At 38.7% G+C, this 25,240-nt stretch overlaps 1 protein-coding gene and 1 long non-coding RNA gene across 7 annotated transcripts; one reads left to right on the top strand and one right to left on the bottom strand.

Moving 5' to 3' along the window:
- Positions 1–329: 329 nt before the first annotated feature.
- LOC122670555 (calmodulin-binding protein 60 A-like) lies at positions 330–10,929 on the bottom strand. Of its 6 annotated transcripts, none has more exons than XM_043867483.1 (8): positions 10,763–10,929; positions 10,455–10,534; positions 9,340–9,406; positions 5,888–5,940; positions 5,278–5,771; positions 3,987–4,147; positions 1,478–1,684; positions 330–1,250 (listed from the first exon to the last, which is right to left on the bottom strand). In XM_043867483.1, the coding sequence occupies exons 1-8, from the start codon at positions 10,808–10,810 to the stop codon at positions 642–644; spliced, it is 1,719 nt and encodes a 572-aa protein (XP_043723418.1). In that variant the 5' UTR covers positions 10,811–10,929; the 3' UTR covers positions 330–641. The 6 variants fall into 6 exon arrangements, with proteins under 6 accessions (XP_043723418.1, XP_043723419.1, XP_043723420.1 ...); XM_043867484.1 differs by having other exon boundaries at positions 5,278–5,759; XM_043867485.1 differs by having other exon boundaries at positions 10,455–10,522; positions 10,763–10,924.
- An 11,441-nt stretch (positions 10,930–22,370) lies between these two features.
- On the top strand, positions 22,371–23,078 carry LOC122671775. The gene is made up of 2 exons (XR_006334392.1): positions 22,371–22,578; positions 22,790–23,078. It is a non-coding gene; the product is annotated as an uncharacterized LOC122671775 (long non-coding RNA).
- The last annotated feature ends 2,162 nt before the right edge of the window (positions 23,079–25,240 follow it).

Genomic DNA, 25,240 nt, shown 5'->3' with positions numbered 1-25,240 from the left:
ATAATAGGAATAGATGTTCATTAAAAACTAAAACAATAAAACTCTATTTTAACTAATTAGAATAGGCGCCTCACATAACTAAAACTTTATCTAAAGTAGGAATAAGAGTTCTATTCAGGCAAGACTCTATCCTACCTTAGCAACTAAGTAAATAACAATTACTAAATGAAATAAAACAATTCAAACTAAGCCAAGAAAGTAATTCCCATATTTTTAAGTGACCTATTATAAAGAAACTCTGCAACACATATATAATAACCCAATCCAAGACTTATTTATCTAAAATAAACCAAATTCTGCATTTTATTTGCATCAGACCCACTTGGAAAGCAGCCAATTCAAGCATCATATCATGCTTTAACATGCATGAAAGCATTAAGACCAGCACTGCAACCACAATTAGCTCTCATTGTTCTGTACAGCATATCTATGTTTATGTACATTGTAACCCAAAACCCACAACTCTACAACAGTACAGAAAGCCTAATTGGGCAGCCCGCAGCACCCACTATGTTCTTTCTTTTCTCGTAAGCATTTACTACTTTCACAAATGTGACCCAATACTCTAGCACCCCAAGTCCTAACCATATCTTTGTGTTTCTTTATTTCACCAAGAGTCACCAAATGTATCTGTCCAATTCTCACTGCCTGTTCTTCTTTGAAGATACAATCCTCCGAATTGAGAATCTCCATCTCAGGACGCTGTATAGTATTCTCCACTGTGTCTGAGCTTTACAAAGCGAATCAGCTGCAGCAGACCGAGCCGACATGGCAAGGAAGCCACTGACAGCACTATGTAGGTCATCTTGTGAATCCAAACCGAGGTTTTGAGGTCGAAAGGCATCCTCAGTATCAAAATATTGCAGGCGATCTTCACCACAGAAACCTTGCATCATGGACTCCATGTCACTGATAAGGGAGTTCGTAACTTCACTCGGTATATTGGAAGATTGCTCATACCTAAGATCCATGTCATTGCTACCTTGCAAGTTGTAATTACTCAATCTTCGTCTGCTCCCAATGGATAAGATAGAAGAAACATCTGAAGAAAGCACACTCTGGTGAAAACCCAAATCATCTGACTTCTGAGGGCTTGTCAAATTATTACAGCATGAACTTTCCACCGCAGGTGAACTGGAGGGAATACAACCAGCAGTTGACTGCAAAAAATTTCCCATTGCAGTACCATCTTCCAAAGAGACAAGATCCCAGTGTTCATAGGCAACTTGTATCAGCTTTTGTGTGTCAGCCTGGAATGACAGTTTACAACCAAAAAGTTCAATCAAGGATGATGAAAATCGAGAACTACCTAGTGCAGTTGGTAAAGTGTGGAGCGTAAAAGCCCATCCCATAGCAGGAGGTCTTGGGTTCAAGCCTCCTGGTTCTCACCTCCCCCACAACCCCAATAGAATAGGATAGAGTAGGTACCAATAAAAACTATGATGAAAATCAACTCAAAGCCAGGTGAACAATGTACCTTTTCAGCGTCTGAGAGCCCATCAATGGGTACGTATTTCTCCTCGGCAAGGAGTCCCAAAGCTTGTCCTACAATGTTGAAGACCACACCCATCCTCTTCTGAGCATTAGGGGGGTAGTACATGTACATCCTGTTATCAAGTGTACACGTCCGAGCATGGTCCACAATGGCTTCCCACATCTTAGCAGACATACCAGCCCCCAGAATCTGCATACATTCAAATAATCAGATACGCCAAGTACTTATTACAGCATACATAAATGTTGTCATATAGAAGGTGAAATGGCAAATACAGGGATCTCAAAATCCTAAAAAATTAATTTTTTTTTGGAGGGGGGGGGGGGTGAGGGGGGGATAGAAACTGTCAGAAACATGTATTGACTTGCATTGTTATTTTTATTAATTTCTTGCCAGGAATTTTCAAACAATCCGTATGACTAAATAACCTTAACCTTCAATTGCATGTACAAAGTGGTAACTCCAAGTTCTTATATGGGGCATAATATGTTGGAAAAAACAAAGAAGTCAACCACTTGGTATACTTGTACATATTTCTGACTTTTAACAAAAATCCATAACCTCGTTATACCAAAATATTTCTTATAAAAGGAGATGCCATCCAATATATGGTAGGTCTTTTTCTCAAAGGTAGTTGGAAAATAATATCCACTGATGCTTATCCTTCACCACACATTGTCATCTAACCTTTCTAATAAAAAAAACGTGTCAGACGGTATCTCTTTTTATAAGGGGATTCTGATTAAATCAATTTCAGACAATCATAAAAGTCGAAAAATGTATAACAAAATGACAAAAATATGTTCAGATCGTTTCATAACCATCCAGTGACTCTCTGACATTTGAAGGATAACTCTTTTAGTATTTCCACTGGAAAATTAGCAAATTTTCCTACACAACGATGGTTTTCAATAAATGACTCACCCAACAAAGAAATCACCAATCAATCTTCCATGCAGCAATTTAGCAGGTAAGGATACCATGTGTTGGCTTTCGCAGTACAGCAAAATATATTTCTCTTTCCCCTTTCTGGTCATTCTAGTCTTGCCAGTCATTCATCTCAACATTTACATCCCAGCCACATATTATGTATCTGTGTTGTTACTTGGTTTCCAAACACTCTTACTTTACAAACCATGGCCAGTCAAAAAATCCATCCCAAATAATCTAGCCTTCAATTTAATAGAGTTAAATTTCTCTCCATCCTACCAAAATCAGGGGAACAAACTTTATCTCCATCCTTGAAATTAACACTAGGGTATTTTCAGTCATCAATCTTTACTACTCTTTCATGTCACATCCTAATTTTACAAAAAATTGCAGTCAAATTCTCTTTTCAACCCAGTTATGTTAAAACCTTTTGATTCCAAAACATCCCCCATATTTCTAACTAAGCATTTGCCCCCTCAACTAAAACATGCCACCAAAAAAATAATAATTTACACAATATGCTTAATGAATTAATCCATAGCCATAATATCCAACAACAACAATAATTATAATAACTCATCCATACCTGATGCGAAGTTATACAAGCCAACGGTAAACCCCGGTGTAAACATGTCTCCCCAGATTGTTTGTAATGAGTTACTGACACATCTTTGTCAACTTACCTAATTAAGGCCCTTGTCTGTTTCAGGGAACAATAATTAGTGCAGCTCCAGACTTTCCTAGTTGTATGATCTTGCTAATACCCAGGTTACCAAGATAAGCCATTTTGTTTCACATATTTGCCAACCTCAATTGAGATACCATCTAGTTCAAAGGTATGCCCTTTTCAAAAATATTTAACATAATCTTTTAACATTTTTATTGCTTGAAATTTTGTCACCTTGAATAGCTTAATGTTAAACATGCACAATATTATCATCCAAAATATAGTTTGCTTAAATTAGTTTTCATATAAAAACAATCATAGCTTATCTATCATTTATCTACATCTTTTTAACATATGAAACCATTATGGCAAAGCATTGATTTAATCATAATAATATCAGACAAACTGAACTTATGCAATAAATAGAAATGGCAGCACCATGAAATTCGTGACTGTAACATATATAAAAAGAGCAGGTTTTATGGACAGGCACACCCATATGGAGTCGATGGACGGACATCTAATTCTGTGACATGATATGTTGGATGGCACTGAAATTTTGAAGATGGATAGACCCCAAGATCTCCTGCTCACATGTCAAGTTTCAGCAAAAAAAGAATAAGGAAAGAGGCAAAACAGAGCATTAAAAAATTTAGGACTACGAACAGGGGTACAGACTACAAAGAGCGTGCATGGACATACATGAAGGATTAATGATTGAATTTGAGTCCGGAATTTGACATTTGGCCAATTTAAATCTTATCCATTGGAGGTATTGCCACATCAGTCTTCCACATGGCAAAAACAGGTCTACCCATCCATAAATTCTATATGGTTGAGCCTGTCCATAAAGCCCTTTGTCTATATAAAAGGAGGAAGACCATTGGAGTTTACATTTCTGAGTCTCAAAGTGTCTATACAAAGAAGAGTCAGGAAATCCTTCACAGTGTTGATATTTTCACTCCTCAAACGCTTATGAAAAGCTCCATCTTTGCCTATCTTTTCCAGGCGCCATACCTCATCAGCCAAAGAAGGAGGGTAATGCTTCTTGTACACTGCAAACAAAAAACCAGAAATTAAGTGCACTTTTCCTTTCTTTTCTGTGTCTAATCTTTGATCATAACAAATCCCAGGCCAATTATAAGAGCAGATTTTATTAGTTCATTTTTCCCTTTTTGCATAAATTTCTAAGTGAACAAATTGCTATATGACTTTTATAGAGAAGGGTTTCTAAAAGGTTTAGAATGTTATGTGCCATAACTTAGGGTTGCAGCACAAAAGAAAAGAAAAAAGCAACAAATAATAGTCAATAATAGTTAAATAATAGAAGATCTCAGAGTAGTTTACGTTTACAGGTAATATGGTGGAATGTGCTTCTTCATATGGTAGCTACAATTCTTTTCAACATCTCTGGTGTACACTACACTGTTAATTTGTTTCCAGAGAAAAAAATCTCTAAACACATTAGTATATGGATATTTTCTGCACACAAAGAAGACATTAAATAGACTTTAAAGGCTATACAAGATTACTGTAGCCAAACCTATTTAATAGGTATAAGGCTTAGTTGAGTTTACTTTTTCAACCTGTGCATCACAGAAAGGAATCTCTAATCTCTAACCATATTTTGCAAGTTCATTTGGCAATCAAATTTCATGGACAAGTAGCCAACGCTACCCTCTACACATGTAAAGCTTCAACTAAAACCATTACACTACATGGCACAATCCACAAATCAACTATTACCAACATTTAGATGGTTGATCATTCTAGAGGAAAAGATTCAATGCAAGGTGGGTAATATGAGATGCAGGCACAACCTCTTGAGGATGCTCTTGCATCATAATGATTCAAGTTTGGCTATAAGATTTGACACATGGCCGATCCACATGGTCCACTTTCCATCCAATAGTAGGAATGGCCAGATCAGCTGTCAACTAGTCTGCCCATCAAAAATACAACGGAATTTCAATACATGGTATGGGGCCACAAAATTTGATACATAGGGAATCAAACCGATGCCCTACATACTCAAAAGCATGATTGGCTAGGCATGCCCACTGCATGGCAGAAAGAGCTTCCCATTAGCAGGTCCAGTGGAGATGCCGTTCTAGGGTCGCAGCTCGAGAAAACTATTGGGAAATATATGTGAATAGCAGCAATATTAATGAATCGGAAAACTCACATTCTCCCCGATGATCCTTTACCATGAATGGTTCCGTCTTTGCTTCTTTTATTCTAATGCCATCACAGTTACAATCAATGACTCTTGCCCCTAACCTGAACTTACGGCTCCTTGTCCAGCTTGAATTATCAGTAAAAACAAGATCACCCACAACACCAGTACCCTCACTAAGATTCAGAAATGCATTTCCAGTAAGAAGTGGTCTCTTGCCTTCCCTTTCCCTAACAATGTTGTTACTGAATTCTTCAGTTGTCCAATTTTCTAGTGCATCACCTCCAAAATCTCCTTCAAGCACCACTATTTCCACCTTTGCCAAGGATTCAGGACCAGAGTTGACAACTTGACCAGATATCGTATCAACCAAACCTAACCTCATGGCAGAACATTCCTCTGCTTCAAGTCTTGTGCCAGTAAAAACTGGAAGAGAAAGCTTGTTTGTGAATTGTAATTCTAAACTTCTTGAGGCAGATGGATGTACCTGTCTAATCCAATTTCAGAACAAGAAATGCCAAAATGCATCAACAATACAATCATCATCATCATGTAGGATAATTTTTCTCTTAACTACTTAATAAATAGGATATAAGAAATCAGGTTAATGAGTTCTCACTGCTTCATACTGATCAAATGCTTTCTCAGTGCCACTTCAAGTTCTTCTTTCACCTAATGAGACATGTAACTCATCAATGAACCATTCTTGCAGTATTGCAGAGTAATTTGAAGAAATTAAATCATACTGAAGAACAATTTGGGTAAAACCATAAATGAAAACCAATAACATACAGGAGACCTCAATGTTAGCAAAGTCTGTTGTTCATATCAATTTTCTTAAAATTATTTTCATATTAACCAAAGTCTGTTATCTAGATCAATTTTCTTACATTCGTTTGAGACAGTGTGCCTTAGACAATGACATTTGTGTGGGTGTCAAACTCAGGTATCATGTACATTACAATATACTAGATCATTCCATTATTACAAGATATATTTCTTAAAATAATTTGATTCATTGAAGTATATTCCATAGAAGCAGAGCGTTTAGATAAACCAAGCATGAATTTATATATTTATGGGATAAAACATATAAGGCTATTAAGGAAACAGAAATAGTAGCTTGGTTTCTCCATAATTGCTTGAGTAAATAAAGACAAAACTGAGGAGAATGAACCTGATAAGGCAAGGTATATGTATTAAGAAGAAACAAAGAATAAGGCTTGAAATGCTTTTTAAAAAAAATCATTACAAGTTCCCAGATTTAAGGCAAAAGTTTTTATGCACCGGCATTAAGTGCAGTCAGATGGGCATAACTGCCCATCCAAAATGACATAAATATCCCCACCCCCTATTTGATAGAGTCGATGGGAGAATCTCCCATGCATGAATACCTTCCCCTATTTTTAATAAATTAATAAGGTAAAAGCTTAATTTTCAAAAAATAAAACATAAAGCAGTAAAAAAGAACTACATGATACACCCACAATGAATAGATGGAGCACCTTATCATTGTCCACCGATGGAGCAAAAATTCAGATGATTCACACTAATCTAAGAATGCAAGACATGAGAGAATCATAATGCAGTCAGACATTTTTTTTTTGGGTAGAATAACGCAGTCAGATATGACTTGAGAAAAGTACGGCCAAAACACAGATTGGTTATTGGCAGGATTATTAGTTTCAGTCTTTAATCACCCCCCAAAAAAAGTTTCAGTCTTATATTCAACAACTTTTAGGATTTCGAGTAATTAGTTGTTTGTTTAAAGTGTCCTTTTATAATTTCCAAAGTCCTTTTGGTTGTAGGCATATTTGATTGGTCTCTTACATAATTCTGATATGCCGATTACGTCCCAATCTAAGTTAGAACATCTTCATTAAAGTCTGCCTTACATGAAATGTAAAAGAATTAAAAGATTATTTTAATTTATTTTAAATATTTCCCTTTTTCCTCTGGGAAATAGAACTAATAAAAACAAATTCTCACTAAAAGAAGGTACAATTTCTCTTCACATGATTTTTAGAATGTTGAATTTGACTCCCAAGGTAAAAAGTAGAAAAACTTGACATTCCAGCTCTTTTAAGCTTTAAACAGTCATGACTTGAGAGTGTAAGCGACCCAGCAAACCATTTACGCTCATCAGAACACACATAGATCATTACTTCTGGAGACATCCTGGGCAACCATCATCACTCAACAGGTCAAGCAGTGACCAAACCTGTTGTGTGCCATTAAATGTCTCATCAAAAGGTATAATCCTCCATATCTTAAACAAGAAAAAGTCTCCCACCAGAGGAATAGCTTTATACCAACTTTCTTTTCCCTGATTTGTTAACATTAATGGTGCAGGGGTATTAAAAGAACAAAGAGGAAACCCTATATAAATACAGAGAATCAGCCAATCAGGAAATAAAGAGAAGTCCTGGACTGCTCCAGTTATATGGAGGCCTTAAAATATAGGGCCACCCGATGTTTAAATTTTGGTTTAAGATAAATTTCCTTCTATGTGACTCCACATTATTCATGTATCCTTGGCAAAGTCATTGCTGCCTCAGGATGGAACTAACACTTTTCTTAGAAACCAATGCTGGCCCAGAACAGGATTTAAAAACAAGAAGCTTTGATATTACCTTATAGTTCCTATAATGGAAATAAATCCTGAACCAGAAAATCCAGCAAGAGACTAGTTCCATAGTTATCAAGGCATCGCCCAGGTGTCTAGGTGTCCCTTACTAGACACCTATCTCTTTATCTCCTATTCCTACGTAACAAAACATGATAAACAAAAAGACATAAAGGCTAACTAAACTACTACCAACCCTTAATAGACCAAAAAATGAGGTTGGGCCGGTTCCGTCTGGGTTTGAGTTTCCAAACACGGTCATAGTGGTCCAACCAGTCAAGTACTATTGAATCACTCCCTCTCCCCCTTCCATTGCTGAGAATTTTATGGCGAAGCAGGGTAGTAACCCTCTTGTAGGAAAAATTAAGCCGCATAGCACAAGTCTGTTAAATCTCTTTTGCAGGATTGCTGAGATCTTTTTTTTTTTTTTAATGTTGACAGGGTCACTTTCCCCTGGTTGATGCCACAACATTCAGCTCTGGTCATTCCACCTGAAGTGCATTGGTTCATTGAAAATGCTTTTAGTTGTATAGGGCTTGTCATTGTAGTAGAGCTCAAAAATGGAATATGAGGGCATTCGGACAATCATCAAAATATATGTTTATGTTTTTCCTTCTTTTTTTCAATCTCTTGGTGCTTTTTAGCACCCACCTTTAATGTATTTTACCATGGCCGAGAAATGGTTTTCAGAAATTCTTGATAATTAAAATAAAACCCACTTGATACCCAAGACATTTTCTATGAGAGTGTTTGTTAAAATTACCCAAAGAGAGAGTAAGGGGGAGAAAACTGGGAAGGACGATCCAAACAGATTTCTCATCCTGGACCACCATGTCAAATAAGCAACCAAAACATTTCTGTTTCTTGCCCAGAAACTGTTCTAAAACCTCTTTGAGAAAGCAGAAATAATATCTTAAACCCTTACTGATTTTTCTAGTCAATGACCACCCATCACAAGTTCAGAGTGGACTCAATGAAATAAAAGTTGCATACTGATTGAAATCCTCCACTTATCAGCAAAAGGAGTACTAATTATTTATTAAACAATGTGAGCTAGATAAAATCCGCATGTTAAATCTCCAGATCTATTTCTTCCAAAAGGGGGGGGGACTTCAAATATAATCAGAGCAAATGAATTGAAAAAAAAGAAGAAAAAAATAAGCATGCATAAATGAAACAGAAAAAGAAACAATGCAAAAGAAAGGACACTTATTGAACAGTTTAGAAGAGAGTCAAGCACGAGCTGGAGCCTCCAGCCTTGCACACCATACAAAAGCTAGATAATGTAAATGAAGTATTAATCAGAAAAATAGTTTTAAGTACAAATTATTCCGTAGTAGATTTATCATTAAACCAAGAATATGTAGTAAATGGACTTAATTCTTAAGATTGGGTGGAAACTATGGATTATTAAGTGCAGAAAATTATTTGAAGGTAGCACTTACTACTTTACGAACAAAGGGTTCCATAATTGTCTGAACAGCATGCATCTTCAGCGCTTCTAACATCAAACTGAAAACATTAAAGAAAAGATTGGTTAAAAACCCAACAAAAAAAAAAAAAACTAGCTACAGCAGGATAGTGCAACAATAGTCTTTTTTAATCATTGGAATAACAAAATCGTCTATTTTCCACCCACTCATATTCACATATACAAAAAAATGGGAATCATGAAAGCATCGTTATCGTCAAAAGGAGTTCATAAATCCTAGTCAAAATAGGCAGACCAGTTATGCACATTACTTATAATTTAAAGCAACAAGCAAGTTCTTCACTCTCATCCATTTATCTATTTATGGACCTGACAATTGGCATTTTATTTTGGGGTAACTTCCCTATGTGATAGAATTGGTTTGATGGCCTTCAGGGCTACAATTTCGCATATTTGGATGAAGTGCAATATAAGAAGATGGACTACCAACTCTAGATCCTTTAGGCAAATTTGGGATTCCATCTCTTTGGATGTTAGCTCCAAATCCTTTCCCCCCTCTCCCTCTTGTGTATACTCCCCAAGGAATAGGCTCATTGTTGCTTCCTAGGGTCTCCCCCTCTCTGTGCTCTCCCCTCCCACTTAGGTGGGTTGGTTAGCCCTATGTATGGTACGATGTCTCTCCTTTCTCCCCGCTGAATTCTGGGGTTTCTTGTATTTTCTCTCTTTGGTAATGAATTTTTATTCACCCCAAAAAAAAAATTGGCATTATATTTCTTTACCCAATAATAAGTAAATAAAATCCAATCATCAAGATTGAAATCATACTGACTCCAGTTTTCACACCAATATTATTGTTATTATTATTGGCAACATGCCAGCGATGAATTCGGAGAGTCTGTTCAGCTTTCCAATACAACCTTCTCATCTACTTTATTCCATGCACAAAATTAGGCAAATCCAAGTCATTTCAGTTTTCAACTCAACGAGAAAACAGGGGGTGAATGGGAAAGCATTCATATTTCACCAACTCACCAAAGATCAGCAAACTTCAACATATTTTAAGATTCTTAACGAGTAGCTAAAGTAGTAGCAAAGCAAAAGGGAAAGCAACAAGTGAACTTATCTCACTTTCTCAAGGAGCGTTGACGCTTCTCCCCGGAGCTGTTGCCTTCTTTTCCATCATCAGGTTGCCTTTTCTGCGACATAATCTAACTTGATAATAAGCTTAATTAGGTGGCGATGATAATTAAATCCAAATAATTCACCCCTCCCACTCCCACCTCCACACAGAACTGAGCAACAACAGCAGCAGAGAGGAGGAGGAGGAAGAAGAAGACAGGACAACTAATGAATGAATGGGGAAATGCAAACAAAGATGAGGAGGAGCAAGAAGGAATCATAATCATAAATAGAAATTAATGGGTAAGTGACAAAACCTTGCCATCCGTCCATGTCCCGCCCCCACTTTGGCTACGTTGGAACATTCTGAGACGAATATTATGAATTTGTATACAGACAAAGAAGGATCGTCACGGACGGGACCGAAGGACGAACTCTACAGAGGTGAAATTTTAGAAGAGAGTTATTGATTATTGAGTTTTAGCAGAGAGAATCACTGAGAGAGAGAGACAAGATGCGATGATGGATTTCGGATCCGAGTGCGGGGCCCCTTCGAAAGCGTCGAAAGCGCGTAAAGCTGTAGGAGAGGATCATATCGACACGTCTTCCGTAGTCCGTGACCCGTCGCATCTTGGCGGGGTTTCAAATGTCATCTAAAGTTCCATTTTGCCCTCATACCTATCACAGAAAAAATAGGGCCAATTGGCCCAATTCTACTCTAGACTCTAGAACCGTTATGGCTTCCTTATGGACCTTACTTTATAAGTTTAAGGGTGTCAATCGGGCAGTTCGATTTGTTATTTTTGATGTGAGTTTTAGGGAATCGAACCCGAACTGTTAAGGATATTTCGGTTCGAGTTATTTGGGTTGGTTCGGTTTGAAAATCATATATGGACTGCTTTTCGAGAGGAATTAGCCAGGGTTCGAGGGTTTTGGTTCAATCCTATCAGTTAGGTTCATTAATGGTCTGTCGGTTTAATCCAAACCGAGCCAAAATCGAATGGCACGCATAACCATAAACCAAGTCTGGCCCGATATGGGCTCGATTCGGATTGGATCGGGCTCAATTGGGTCGCATTTGGGCTGGTTTCAATCGGTTCGTTTTAGTCTACGATTCGACACCCCTTAATGGAAAGAAATAGTATTTTTAGTTTCTACACAATCACTGCTATAGAAGCATATCTGCAGGGGATTATTATCCTCTCCAATTCCCTATAGCTTGGCAGTGCGACAGTGTTGATGAGCTTGGACCGTTGGATGTCCGAGCTACCACGTGTCAAACATCCACACTAGCACTGCTGAGCTATAGAGAATTGGAGAGGATAATTTTTCTATCTACAGATGGACTTGATGAAAGGTTATTATTGCCACGAAAATGGCTGAATATGTCAATCGAACCATTGGATGTATAGAGCACTCTCCCTAAATTTGCCACATGTCATAATTTTGAAGTCTCTATTATTTTTATTTTTATTTTTATTTTATTTTTTACTTTTATTTTTTTTTGGTTATAAATAGAAGATCAGAAAATATATTAGACATGGATTAGAAATTAAATATTACAATCTATAGTATTGTTTCCCATCTGCATCATTCAGAACTAATATAGAAACCGCATCAAGGGAGACAATCTACCTGATATAAAATTTATTGCTGAGAGTGCAATATTCTCGACAAGAAATCAGCACAACTATTAATTTCTCGGAAAACATGCATGAAAATACAACTTCTGAAGCCATTCCTCAAGATGAAGAGGATATCATCAACCAAGTCACGAGCAATCAGTTCGACTATCAAGACATTCTCCTCCTTAAGTCCACCAACAATCGCAAACAAGATCTTACTAGTATCATCGAATCGTTATCGTCTACGGTTCCCTAGTGTCTCTCATAAGAGGGGGGTGGGACCAACCCGGGGTACCTAACCAAATACTCTGTCCGGGTGGGGTCCACCCTCCTCTTGTGAGAGGCACTAGGGAACTGCACCGGTCAGGGAACTGCATACGATAAAAATTCTAGTATCATCACGAGCAATAACTCCATCCCTCTTCATCTGAATTCAAAGAATAGGGGTTTCGTCCCATGTCCTTTGTATTTTCCTTCTTATGAGTTTCGTTTAAACTCCAATGTCACCAGTTTCGGAAATTAGCAATTTGCAATAAGGTTGGGTTGGGTCAGGCTTTTTAAAACCCCAGTCCAACCCTTAGTCACCTTAGTTGGATCCAGGCCCAGCCCAACCTTGACTTAGGGCCGGAAAAATCCAACCCTAATCTGCCCTCAAGGTCGGGGTAGGCTGACCCTTATTGGCCCTAGACACTAAACAACCTTAGGCATGAGGAGTACTGATTTGGGCCTTTTGAACTGGCTAAGCCGTCAAATTGGTGGAATGACTATAACTCGCTAACTCAAATAAAGAATTTACCAAGTACAAATACTTATAGAACATCATAGGCTTTGAGATATCATTAGGGGTGTCAATAATGCCCGGTTGGCCCGAACCCGCCCGAATTCGCCCTGAGCCCGGCCCGGACCCGACCCTAATTTCCCAACCCGAAGGGCGGGTTAGGGTTGAGTTTTTGGCTAACCCTTGCAGGGTCGGGTCGGGTCAGGGTTAAGACCCCGGGCTTAGCCCGGCCCGGCCCAGACCCGACCCTGATTTAATTATAAACATTTATATATATGAAAATACCAAAATGCCCACAAAATACCCTAATCCCATATTCCCTATTTCCCTTTTCGTTTTCACTTTTCACCCTTCATTCCTCATCCACGAGAAAGTGAGAAACTGAGAAAGCCGCCGCTCAACTAGCCTTCTTCTTCCTCGGTTCCTCCTTCCCAGATTTGCATCAAGGCAGTTTAGGGAGTACTCACTCAGTAGTTGAACTTTGCATCACTCAGAAAATTTTCGATTCTCATAAGCATCTTTATTTTGTTTTGTTTTGTTTTATGTAGGCTGAGAAAATCACAAAACTTGCAGAAATTGAATCGCCTAATCCGAAACTCATACTTCTTCAAGCTCCGAACCTCGATTAGCCTTCTTCTTCACTCACAGAGGTACGTTCGTTCCCTTCCCTTCTCTATCTCAGTTCATCCTTCTGTGCAATAATTAAACAACTGCAGAAGAAGGGTTCATAAGGTACTGTAATTAAAATTTAGGGCATTCTCTCTCTCTCTCTCTCTCTCGCTCACCCCACACATACACAGAGAAAGTTGAAAAAAAAAAAATTAATACAGAGAAGGGGAATTGAAGTGTGAAATGGGGCTAGACCTTGAAATCCTTTTAGGGCTCTGCTGACCTTCCGAGCACAAGCCTCACAATACATATCAACTTTGAGAACGATCTCCTGAGGCTCTTCAGCTTTCTTCTCCTCTTCTTTCTTTTCTTCTTCTTTCTTCTTCTCTTCTGTGCCTCTTACCTCTTTCTTCTCCTCTTCTTTTTTTCCTTCTTCTTTGTTCTCCTACCATAATGTTAGAGTAAAAAATACCTTCTAGATCAGCCCTTCAATTCTCTAATTACCAACTACATTCAAAACCCAAACAAAAATTATATTCCAGATATCAATAGTGACAAGAAATTTCTGCTCAGAAACTAGTGTAATATACTTACTTCACCCATCTGTACCCAAATAGGGAGCAGCAAACTGTGCTTAAGACTCTCTGCTACCAAATAATTTCTTTGGTGCAAACTGCAAAAGTTGCAGAGCACTACTTAGAAATGCAAAAACCAAAAAAACCCTTCTTAGATGAGTTGGATTAATCAGGGCCAACCCGACCCTATCATGGTCGGGTCGGGCCGGGCCGGGTCAGAGAAAACCCTGGCAGGGTCGGGTCAGGGTTGAGGGTTTCTTGACCCTGCCAGGGTTGGGTCAGGGTCAGGGTTTAGGTTAAGACCTCTAGGGTCAGGGTCAGGGTTTAGGCAGGCCCGGCCCAACCCGACCCATTGACACCCCTAGATATCATATCAGACTTCAATAGAACACTTGAAATTTAAATTAAAAGCCACTGAACAGTGGACACCCATGAAGAAGAAGACAGGGTCGGACTAGGTTCAGCCCAAGGCCTCAACCCTAGCCCAGCCCGACCCTGATTCAGAGTCAGAAATTCTCAACCTTGAACCACCCTCAAGGCCAAGGTATCTCAACCTAGGCCCTGTTTGGGCCAAAGCGATTTCGGGCCGATAGGGCCAAACTTGCACCTCTAAGTCCTTTGTATTTTACTTCTTATGAGTTTGGTTTAAACTCCAATGCCACTTTCAGTCCTATCTTCTTTTAAAGTTGAAAAACCAGGCTTGGGCTTTTATCATGTTATGCGATAGATGATCTCAATGATGGTTACAGATCTGATACTTGCCAGATAAAAACTCCTACTTCCCATGCCTCAGAGATGGGCATTCTTTGATAAAATTGAGTATTTTCTCTTTTTCCCCTTCATTTGACAAGGAAAGTTGTTACTACGAGACCAATGTTAAACCAAACCATGACATAGAGATATCACAGCTCACAGGAGTTTAACTCAATTTTCCATTTTCTTCATTTTTATTTTTTTTTTGCCGTTCTTTTTTATTTTATTTGCTATTTCTTGAATTCACCTCAATTATACAACATAAAACGCCCAAAAATTAAGAAACATTTTAAATGCGTTTATAACGTGTTTGTCATTTTTTAGTGAAAAATGGCAATTTTTAAAAAATATATTTAAAAAAATAATATTATACATACTTATAATTAGTAAATCAAATATTAATATAAATAATAAAGGGTGAGTCTGTTTGTAACCAAGCAGACTTTGTAACTGGACATTATATGCCCTTTAAATATAGTTGAATCCGGTTTCAATAGACGGGCAAATAAAGTAATTTCACACTTTTCAAGTATCGGGTTGTTTAAATATGTTAAATCCATTTACTTAAAGATTTACCAAAAAAAATTACTTAAAGGGTAGAATAGGCCCCTACCGCCTAAATCCCAACTCAATATTGTTTGATCGAATAAACTCGCCGGAGCGATCCCTCCCCTTGGCCACCATGGATTCAGGTAAGAAGAATAGAAGAAACATTACCCAAATTATCGTTTGTTTCGATCACCAACTGCTATTTCTTTTCTCATTTTCTATTCCACTTTTTCAGAGCTTGTGATCAAGTTTTTACCTCTGAAGGTCCTCAACTCTCACGTTTTTTTTTGTGTGTTAAATTTATATACCCCATTGAGGAGACTCTTTAGTAGCCTATTTTGCTAAAGTAAACAAACGTACAGTTGAGTTGGTAATGCGATGGAACCACCAGTTCTTGCAATCTCAAACAAGGTTTTGTGGGTTCAATCGTCCTCCCATTGTTGATAAATCGTCCAATGGACGTCTGAAATCCGAATCAATAACAACATAGGCCCTCAGATACAAAGAAAATGATGATACCTAGTTCGAGGTTATCGAAGAAATCGGCGAAGAGGATCAATAATGGAAGAGACCATTGATCTACCATAGTAGTTGCATGCGTTGTTACTATCGGTGAACCACCACTACCACTGCTAATTATGTTGAAAGCATGAGCAGAAGAAACATGTAAAATACTAAAATCTCGAGGCTGCTCGCTGTTAATTATGTAGACTAGGTGAAATTGAGTGCTTGCATACTCAAAAATCTGAATCTTTCTAAACTCGAAACCTATTGGATCGGCTGAATTTATTTATTTCTTTCTGCTTCTCTAGTGGTGCAGGGAGATTTCAGTCTATTGATTTTCCCATCTTCCTTTTATTACATATCTTCTCTGCAAGTTTATGCAAACTTACAGGGAAAATCTGCCAGTTGTGGAAGTTGTCTAAGCTTGAAATGGAGAGTAATAGGAAAATTTCTCTCACCGATATCATTCCTTGGGAGCTCTCAAAGGTGCCTTCTACAACAGACGCCGATCTCAGGGAAGGGGTATTTGTAAATGGGGTTGGGACGGGCAGCAAACAGAGGAGGGGGTGGGACCATGGGGGCAGGGGCTAATGGAGTCAAGGAAGGGGTGGGAGACAGAGGAGGTGCTGCAGGGAGTTGTACAGGGATGGGGTGGGAAGAGGGAGAGGGAGTTACAAGAAATATTCCCGCTATTACTGGCGACTCCAGCAAGCTATTTACCCTCTATGCTATGTATATGACATTAAAAATACCTTAATGCCCATACAATAGAAACTCTTTAACATTTTTTTCTATCATTTATCAAAAGTGAAATGACAATTTAATCCCTAATGTGCCAAGAACAATGAATGTCTATTGATGAACATAATAAATGAGAGGTTACATCTGATTTTATAACCACCTTGGTTACAAACAGCTTTTCCCAATATTAGAACATGAGTTGCAGTGTTCGACTCATAATTTATGTTTTTTTTTTCAGTATCTTTTTCAAATGTAAACAATTAAAACTTGTACCATTTTATTTTGACCACACCTTCCGAATTCTAAACCATTTTAAAAACATCATGTTGTACAAAGTTTTTTTTTTTTTTTTTTTTGGGTTAAAATTCATGGACGCCCCTTGCATTTAGGCTTAATTATACAGATATCCCAAAAACTTTTAATATTTCAAACTTCCCCCTAACGTTTAACACTATTAACTTATAACTTGTAATGTCCATTTTAATCCTCAAATCTAGTTCTTACCTTCGTTCACTTGACCATCAGAAACCCTAACCTTTCTTCAAGTCGCCGAAGTTATGGTGGGGAGAGGGAGGCGTCAATGCGGAGGAAGGGAGAGGGATTCATGGCGTACCTGAGGTGGGACTCGATGTCGTAGTAGAGGGCTTAATCGACGAGCTCTTGCTTGGAGAAGGAGCTGGCGGCGGAGGCAAGGAGGCAACTGGACCGGAGAACCGACCCTTGAGAATATCTTACAGTAGCAGCGGCGGTAGTTAATCATTCAATGGCTCTCTTTTTTTTATGCAGACGTGGGTATAAATGCATAAGCTTTGGCATTAGTCCTTTCTTCCTTCCTTCAAAGACCTTTCTCTCTCTCTCTCTTCTCCCTCTTTATATCTCCTCTTTGACAGTTCTTTCATACGGTAACATATAACCTGACGGTGAACAATAACTTCAAAGCAGCAGAGGACTATTTGAACAAATCCCAAATTCAACGAAGTGTCAATAAAAGCTTTCAATGGAGAACAGAATGCCAAAAGTACAAGGGAATCGCAAGTGCCATCTCTCTTTCTACTTTTAGTTGGTTATTTCTTTGTTTCATAGCTCGCCTTGTAGCTCTGACTAGGGTTTTCTGGCGGATTTTGAATGCTAGGTTATGATCCTGAAATCAATGCTCTATTTGTTATTTGGATGTTTCGAGGTAATTTCCAGCTCTTGGTTTAAAATGGGTTTATGTTCTTTGGGGCTTTCTAATGTGAAAGTTGGAAGGACCAATTAGTTCAGTATGCACTTTGCAGTGATAGCTCTGAAAATTGCATTAATTTATGTTTTGTGAGTTCAGTGGGTAGGGTTATGCGCAGCGGCGAACCCTGAAATCATTCTGTGGTTGTGGGTTGGATAGAATTTTTTTCCCTCTCAAGCGGATAGGATCGTACTGTTACCTCACATGAGAGCGGGGAAATGATGACTTAACTTTGTCAGGGCAGTGTGTTCAGCCAGGGGATTGTCATTTTGCATCTCTTGAGGGCACAGCACGCATCTGTCCAGAAGCGAACAAGATAGGATAACGATTCAGAGGAGGCATGAGAAATAAGGGTATTATGATGATTTCACCATGTTGTAAGGGTAGTTTTGTCATTTAAAAAATAATTAACCCGATGATGTCATCACTTAACAGTAAACACCTAACGGATCGAATGGATTTAATAGTAATAAATTCATAACATCAATGGGTGGTCCATGAAATATTGAAAGTTTTTGAGAGTGTCTGTGTAATTAATCCTAAATGCAGGAAGTGTCCATGAAATCTTCCCAAATTTTTTTGTTGTTCCAGCTTTAACTATGTATGGTCAAGACCAGTAAATCCCTAGAAAATATTCACATCTACTTTAGACAAGTCTTGGAAACAAGGGTAAGGCTGTGTACATTTGATTCTCCCCAGATCCTGCTAAACACGAGAGTCTTGTGCACTAGGTACAGCCTTTTTTTAGTAGACAAGTAGTGAGAAAACGTTATATTCTTGTTTGCTTATACTTCTATCGTATTAATCCCCAGATGCACATAATGTGAGGGGGTCATCCTGAATTTCAGTGGGGGTTCACAACCATTCTAGGGTCTTACTTTCGCACAAGAGTTTGTTTCCAAGTTTTGAATTCTTTAACCAATAGGTTGTATGGAGCAAGTATAAAAAAGAAAATTTGGATTCTACTTTGAACCTAAATTACTTGAGCTAGGCTTGGGCTCAATTGGTTCAAAAGCTTATCAAGTCCCCATGGGTGTCAGTGTGTAGTTTTCCTTTTACATAAATTTTTCTCATTTGTTTTACAAATGTAGGTTCCATATGGATGATATTTTTATCAAAACACCCAATGTTATAGCATGCAGATTCCTTCCCGAAAAAATAGAAATTATTGTAGAGCATCCTGCCAATAAGGATTTTAATAAACTGAAGGCTTACCCAAGTGATGAAATCAAAGCCTAATTTATTATCAGGAGTAGTATTTTATGTCTGAGAGCATGGCTCCTACACATGCATGAGAGCCAATGGAGAGCATGCGAGGAATCAAGTAAGGCGTTATTTGCACATCTCTTGGGGTGGGGTAGTCATTTTGCCCCCATGTGTCTAGGCGGGGCGTACATTGCAGATCCATAGAGTTCTTTTTCCCTAAAAATTATCAAGTCATGATAACCAGCCAACAAACTCAAGGAGCATGATGGGTACGTGGTGGTTGGATGGGGCTCCTCTGTAGCGCAACATGGTGTGTAGTGCACATCCGACGGCCTGCAGTGCATGGGCAGTAAGCCCAACACCCCACAAGTGTGTTGGGCTGCGTGTCCGAGCATGTAAGACCATCAGATGGTGCGCTACACACCATGTCACGCTACAGTCGACCCAAATCCATGGTGGTTGCCTTGATGGTGGCATTGCAGGTTTCAGTATGGATCACGGTATGTCCTTTTTGAGTATATGGGTTTCCCAGGGGCGGTGAAAGCCCATCTTTGAACTCTCTTTACCACCTTAGAGAGTGCATGAATTATTCAAGTTGTACTGATTAATGGATGAATCATTTGTGTTGAGATGTGAGTTATATAATTTATATTTTCATATCGATTTGTTAAGGTTCTTGATGCTTATACTTAAGTAGCTATCTCCATTTAAAACCTTATACTTTTTGAGACCATAATGTTAGATTATTTTAAAATTTTTTGGTACCACCAAGAAGAAGGGACTGAGTTTCCCTCCACCCATGGTGAATGGGAAGTGGCGGGTGGGAGTGTGAAAGGGTATTTTGGAATATATTAAAACCCTAAGATGGTATGAATCATGTTCTATGGATGGGGGCATGGTTTGAGGTATCGGATCGGATCGGCTGATTTTGGCCGGATCATATCGGTATCGGCTGAGACCAATCCTGATACCGATCTGATTCTGCTGTATGAACAGTGATAAAAATATAAAAAATATTTTTTTTATAAGAAAACAGAGACAAAAGTGTCATATTTGCTCGAGTTTGGGCAATCCTGATCCGTATTGGCCGATCTGATCTGATCCAACCGATACCGAGATCACGAACAAAAAAGGTAAGATTGGTAACGAATCGGCCCAAAACTAGGCCGATCAGATTGAGATTTTGATTTTTAAAGCCCAGGTCTCAAGTCTCAATCATGCATTTAAATATATAATCCCTACAAACATAAAGGGACAAGCCTCTACATTTTCCGGAATAGAGGACAAGTACGGTCCAATAGAGTAATAAAAAAAGACCATTAATGATAGCCCAGGGAGGTAGGTGGCTTAGCCAGAGCAATATCACACAAATGTATTGCATTTTGGGACCACAAAGTCAGAAAATCTTAAATTTTCTTGGCACCACAAAGAAGAAATTCGTGGGAAAATGACAACTTTTATGGCCCACCTACCCAAGCCCATGAATGAGAGAGGCCGGAGCAAGGTTCAAAATCCAGGTATCGAACTCAGGATCGGTCATGGCCGAAATCTTTCTGGATCGGGATTGGATCAGTCCAAATCGATTAGGATCGGTCAAAAAACCCCCCCAAATAATTTTTTAATGGATCGGGTCATGTATCGGTCAAAGTTGGTGGGTAATATGTTCTCAGAATCGGATCAGTCAATTTTATCTAGATCAAGTCGGTCAAAATCGATTGGTATCGGTTAACATCGGTCGATATGGATCAAGGTAATATAAAAAACTTTAAAACTTTAAAAAAATAAAAAATTATTCATTTGGATCGGATCAGATCGACCGATCCAACTAAGTTGGGCGATCCAATCAACGACCCAGTCAAACCTTGTTGTATCGATCAAATCTCAGGATCAACCTCAACCTCAACCGATCCAATCCAACCAATATCGGCCGATCCGATCCGATACCTCAAACCATGGGCCGGAGGGGTTAATAATTGGGCCAAAGTTAACCACCGGTGGATAACTTGTAGGGTTGACTATAAACCACCCTTGCCATTCCATGTTAATGGATGATGATGATGATGGGTTAGCTGTCATCATGTAAGGCATGACATCAGACTGTCCTAACTGCTACCTCAAAAGAATGGATAGAATCCTCCAGAAATCAGAATCCAACCCTGTGACCTCAGGAATATCCTTCTTTGAGTACTCTCCAAATATGAAGGATGATGGGCTGTGAACTATCTGAAATATAATCCACCTACAGAGGCCCAGGCCCAAAATAAGTCTGTAGAGTTGGACTGGACCAATGGAGCTAAGCATGTGCTGTCATACATGATACACCTCATGTGAGAAGCAGAGAATCTCACATGCACTCAGTTCAGGTGACAGTAGTCAAGTTCCAGTGACAATTTAACTAATATTTATTTGGGAGAAAAACGCCATCTTGTTGCACCAGACATGCCGCCCATGTGCCTTTGCACAGCAGTGCACAAAATGACTGACCCCCGATCATTTCAAGGGTTCAACGGATCAAAGGGGTGTGGTAGTCATTTCATGTATCTCTATGTTTAAACGTAAAGACAATGTGTGCTGTGCGATTAGGTGATATTTTTTTTTTTTGGTATAAAAGTATAATCACACAAACCACATACCAATCTCAAAAGGTTAATCAATTTTTAGGACCATGGAATGACGGATATGTATAACACACACCCGATATGGACCACCGGATGAGTTCTCTTTCCCTTTTTGTTAACTTAAATCCGCCTTGTTTATCTTATTGATAACATCTTCCATACATCATATAAACAACGAATTTGAATCAAAATAACCAGACTCCAGAGAAGTTACCCATCAGCTTATCGAGCTCTCAATCCAATTATTACTTTTTTATTAAATATGTTATAAACTCATAATCAAGATCTTAGATCCCTTACTCCAAGCAAAACAAGACCGAAAGCTTTCTGAAATTAGGAATTCAAAATATCAAATACAGAAATCTCTCTCTGGTCCGTGGGTTAATGAGCAAGGAAGGACAAGAAAACGCAGTCTCCAAGAAGATTTGAAAAGAGATAATATAAAGATGACATAGATTGATTGTATTTTTCAATAGACATAGTGATGAAGGCGAGTAGTGTTACCTTCCCCAATACTGGCCACACAACACTGTCACAAACTGCCATACTGCCAAGCCAACTCAACACTCGACCAGCCATGTGTAAGCTCCAAAGCTGTAAAGCTGGCACCGACACTTGAACTCACCATCCCAATGCTTTGGTCCTCTGCTCTCTCTCTCGTTATCCTTCTATAAATACCACACTCCATCAATGAGTTCTTCAACACTGTGAGGTGTGAATTTTTTTTCACTCTAGAAATTAAACTTGTCTTTGTCTGGGTTTTGCTGCTTCTTTCTAAGATGGCCTGGAAAACTCTCATCTTCCTCATTGCATCCTTTCTTTTGTTCGCAACAACAGTAAGCCACTCCCTCTTCTATAGATTTTGCCTTTTTTAAGTTCCTGATGGCTCAAACGCATGATTTACTATTTGGGTTTTGTAGGCTTCATCTAATGAAGAGGAGATCTTGTTGGAGGTAATTTTAACTTTATAAAGAGATGCATTGCTCTATTTTCCTCCTTCTGTAGTGGGTTTTTTTTTATTTATTTATTTTCTCTCTGTTTTACTTCTTTATGATCCGCCTATGTTTTTCATAGCATCACAAGAGCAAGAGCTCTCATGGAGAATGCCTATGAAAATGGGTATGAAAAGGTGTATGAGTTTTCTGTGTTTTCTTTGTTACATAGACTGTAGCAAAGGCACCCGTCAAGGCACCTGCACCTGCACCAACACCAGTCAAGGCCCCACCACCAATTCTTCCACCGGTGAGTACTACAGAGTGTCCACGTCTGTGTGGAGTGAGGTGTTCGCTGCATTCGAGGAAGAGGCACTGCACAAGAGTTTGTATGACTTGCTGCCAACGCTGCAAATGTGTTCCACCAGGCACCTACGGTAACAAGGAGATGTGCGGCAAGTGCTACACTGATATGACAACCCACGGCAACCGCCCCAAGTGCCCTTGAAGCTTTCCAAACTTATTCCCAACTACATTAATGTCTGATAATGGGTTTTTTTGGCTTTGCTACTTCTTAAATTCACCTTCTTTTATGTTCTAGAATTTGGTAGGAAGATTAAAATAGTTAGCGATCGAGTTGCCTGCTTCATGACCGGCCAGTGTGTGTTTGGTAGTTTGGTTCACAACTCGTGATCTACATTGGTTCGATGTACCACCTTAAATGCGTACAAAATGTCTTCTTTGTAGTTACCATATAGTCTCTTATATCTTGATGCCAAAAATTATTTTCCAGTTGCACAAAAACTCCCAAAGCGAAACCACTCTATCTTATCTCGGATCTCAAGTATCATATTTTCTCTCCGTGGGCGTCAAATCCGAATCGAAATTGAAATTGAATCGATTCGTTTACTTTGAAATCGTGAAATCGTTTAATAAATTATTTATTTTGGTTTTAAAATTGAGGTAATCATTTAAACCAACTATTAATTGTGTAAAATTAATTAATAATTATATAATAAATTAAGTCATTCATGTTTATAATAAACAAGGAAAGTAGTTTGTACGCCAACCACTCATGGAAGCAATTATAGTAAGGGACTCCATTGTAGTTACAACAGAGTGGTGTAGCACATATCCAACGGCCTATAGTGTCTAGGCATGTAGCCCAATACGATTTTTTTTTTTTCATTCCTCTGCACGTATCAACCGGTGAATGTATATGTGAGAGGCCATCACATTTTAATTTTGTTTTCATAAAAATCCTTCCTTCCCTTATAAATGGTAAAAATAGAATAAAAGTATAAAAATATGGTAAAAATAGAATAAAAGTATAAAAATATGGCTCTCATATGTACGTTCACCTGATTGCACATGTTATGGTCTATTCTCGTTCAACATCTTGTTTACGTGTTGGGCTACGTGTCCAAACATTATGAGTTCCGATATTAGCTACAAACCCCATCGCGGTACAGTAGACCCAAATCCCACCCTCATCTCCAGATATTCGGGATCTTGCATGTAATAAACGTTGCACACATAAATATCTATGGGCCTACGAGGGCTCTACCGAGAAAATAGAGAGCCCAGTCTCTTAAAAGCTAAAGACAGCTTTCTCTTCTTTTCAGGGGTTTGCCAGGTTGGGATGCACTAAGTCACTAACCACTTGTCCACTCTTTTTTACAGCTTTAGCTCTGATCTGAATCACTGTTTTTTGCTCTGATTCGTGCCACGCAAGTCAGTGGTAAATGGTAATCCATCCAAGCTTTTCTAAATTTTTATCGTCCTCTGCCGTGGCCTGTCTGTCTTATGACCCAGCTGGCACCAACCCCATGTGGACCAATAAGCTGGCGAGGTTGGCTCGCAAAAGGTAGCCAGATAAATTTTTTGCCCCTGATTCTTCTTGAGAAATAGATTTTTTTGATCATGTTACTCTGTCCCTATTGTGCAATCGATACAGTATCAATATGGTATCAAAATTAATAAGGTGCAAGTATAGATCGCCCGATATGAGAGGGTATTAAGTTGATTTTGAGTTTGAAATTTGATCAATTTATAAATCCAAACCATTTTCTACATATTCAATTGTTGAAATAGCTACATCACCTTTTTCATATGGCATAAATAGCTATGAAGATGAGAGATTTTTCTTGGGACTGGGCTCCTCCACAAGGTAGGGGTGAGCTGCACATCTTGTGGCGCGATAGCATAACTCCTCAAGTGGACAAGCTCTCCTTTGGATGGCTTGGATCAAGCTCGAAATCTAGATATCAAAATTCAAAAATCCTCTTGTACATCATATGTGCACCACGATCAGCTTTCCTGATTCGATCCAGATCGTCCAAAGGGGAGCTTGTCTATGAGCTACAGTGTCATGCCACAAGATGTGCAATGCACCCCCGCTGTTGTAGAGGAGCCCAATCCTTTTTCGAATTAGGATCACATGTACGTGAACATGCAAGTACAACTTACAACCATTTAGATGGAATCCACCCTATATGGGTCCCACAGAGGAGATTGCATCTGAGCCGTTATCATACATGAACGTGATCGCACCTCTCCTTTTGGATTTTTACCCACTACTTTTATGAAACCTTTAGGCTTTTACCCAAGGGTGTCTGTTTGTTAATCAAGCAGGTTTCAAACAGACTTTGTAACCGGATTATTTTATTCTTCATAAAATATT

This window comes from Telopea speciosissima, chromosome 8, assembly GCF_018873765.1.
Source record: "Telopea speciosissima isolate NSW1024214 ecotype Mountain lineage chromosome 8, Tspe_v1, whole genome shotgun sequence".
Lineage (NCBI taxonomy): Eukaryota > Viridiplantae > Streptophyta > Magnoliopsida > Proteales > Proteaceae > Telopea > Telopea speciosissima.
Note: the sequence above shows the minus strand (reverse complement) of the source record. Positions and strands in the feature narration are given on the sequence as shown.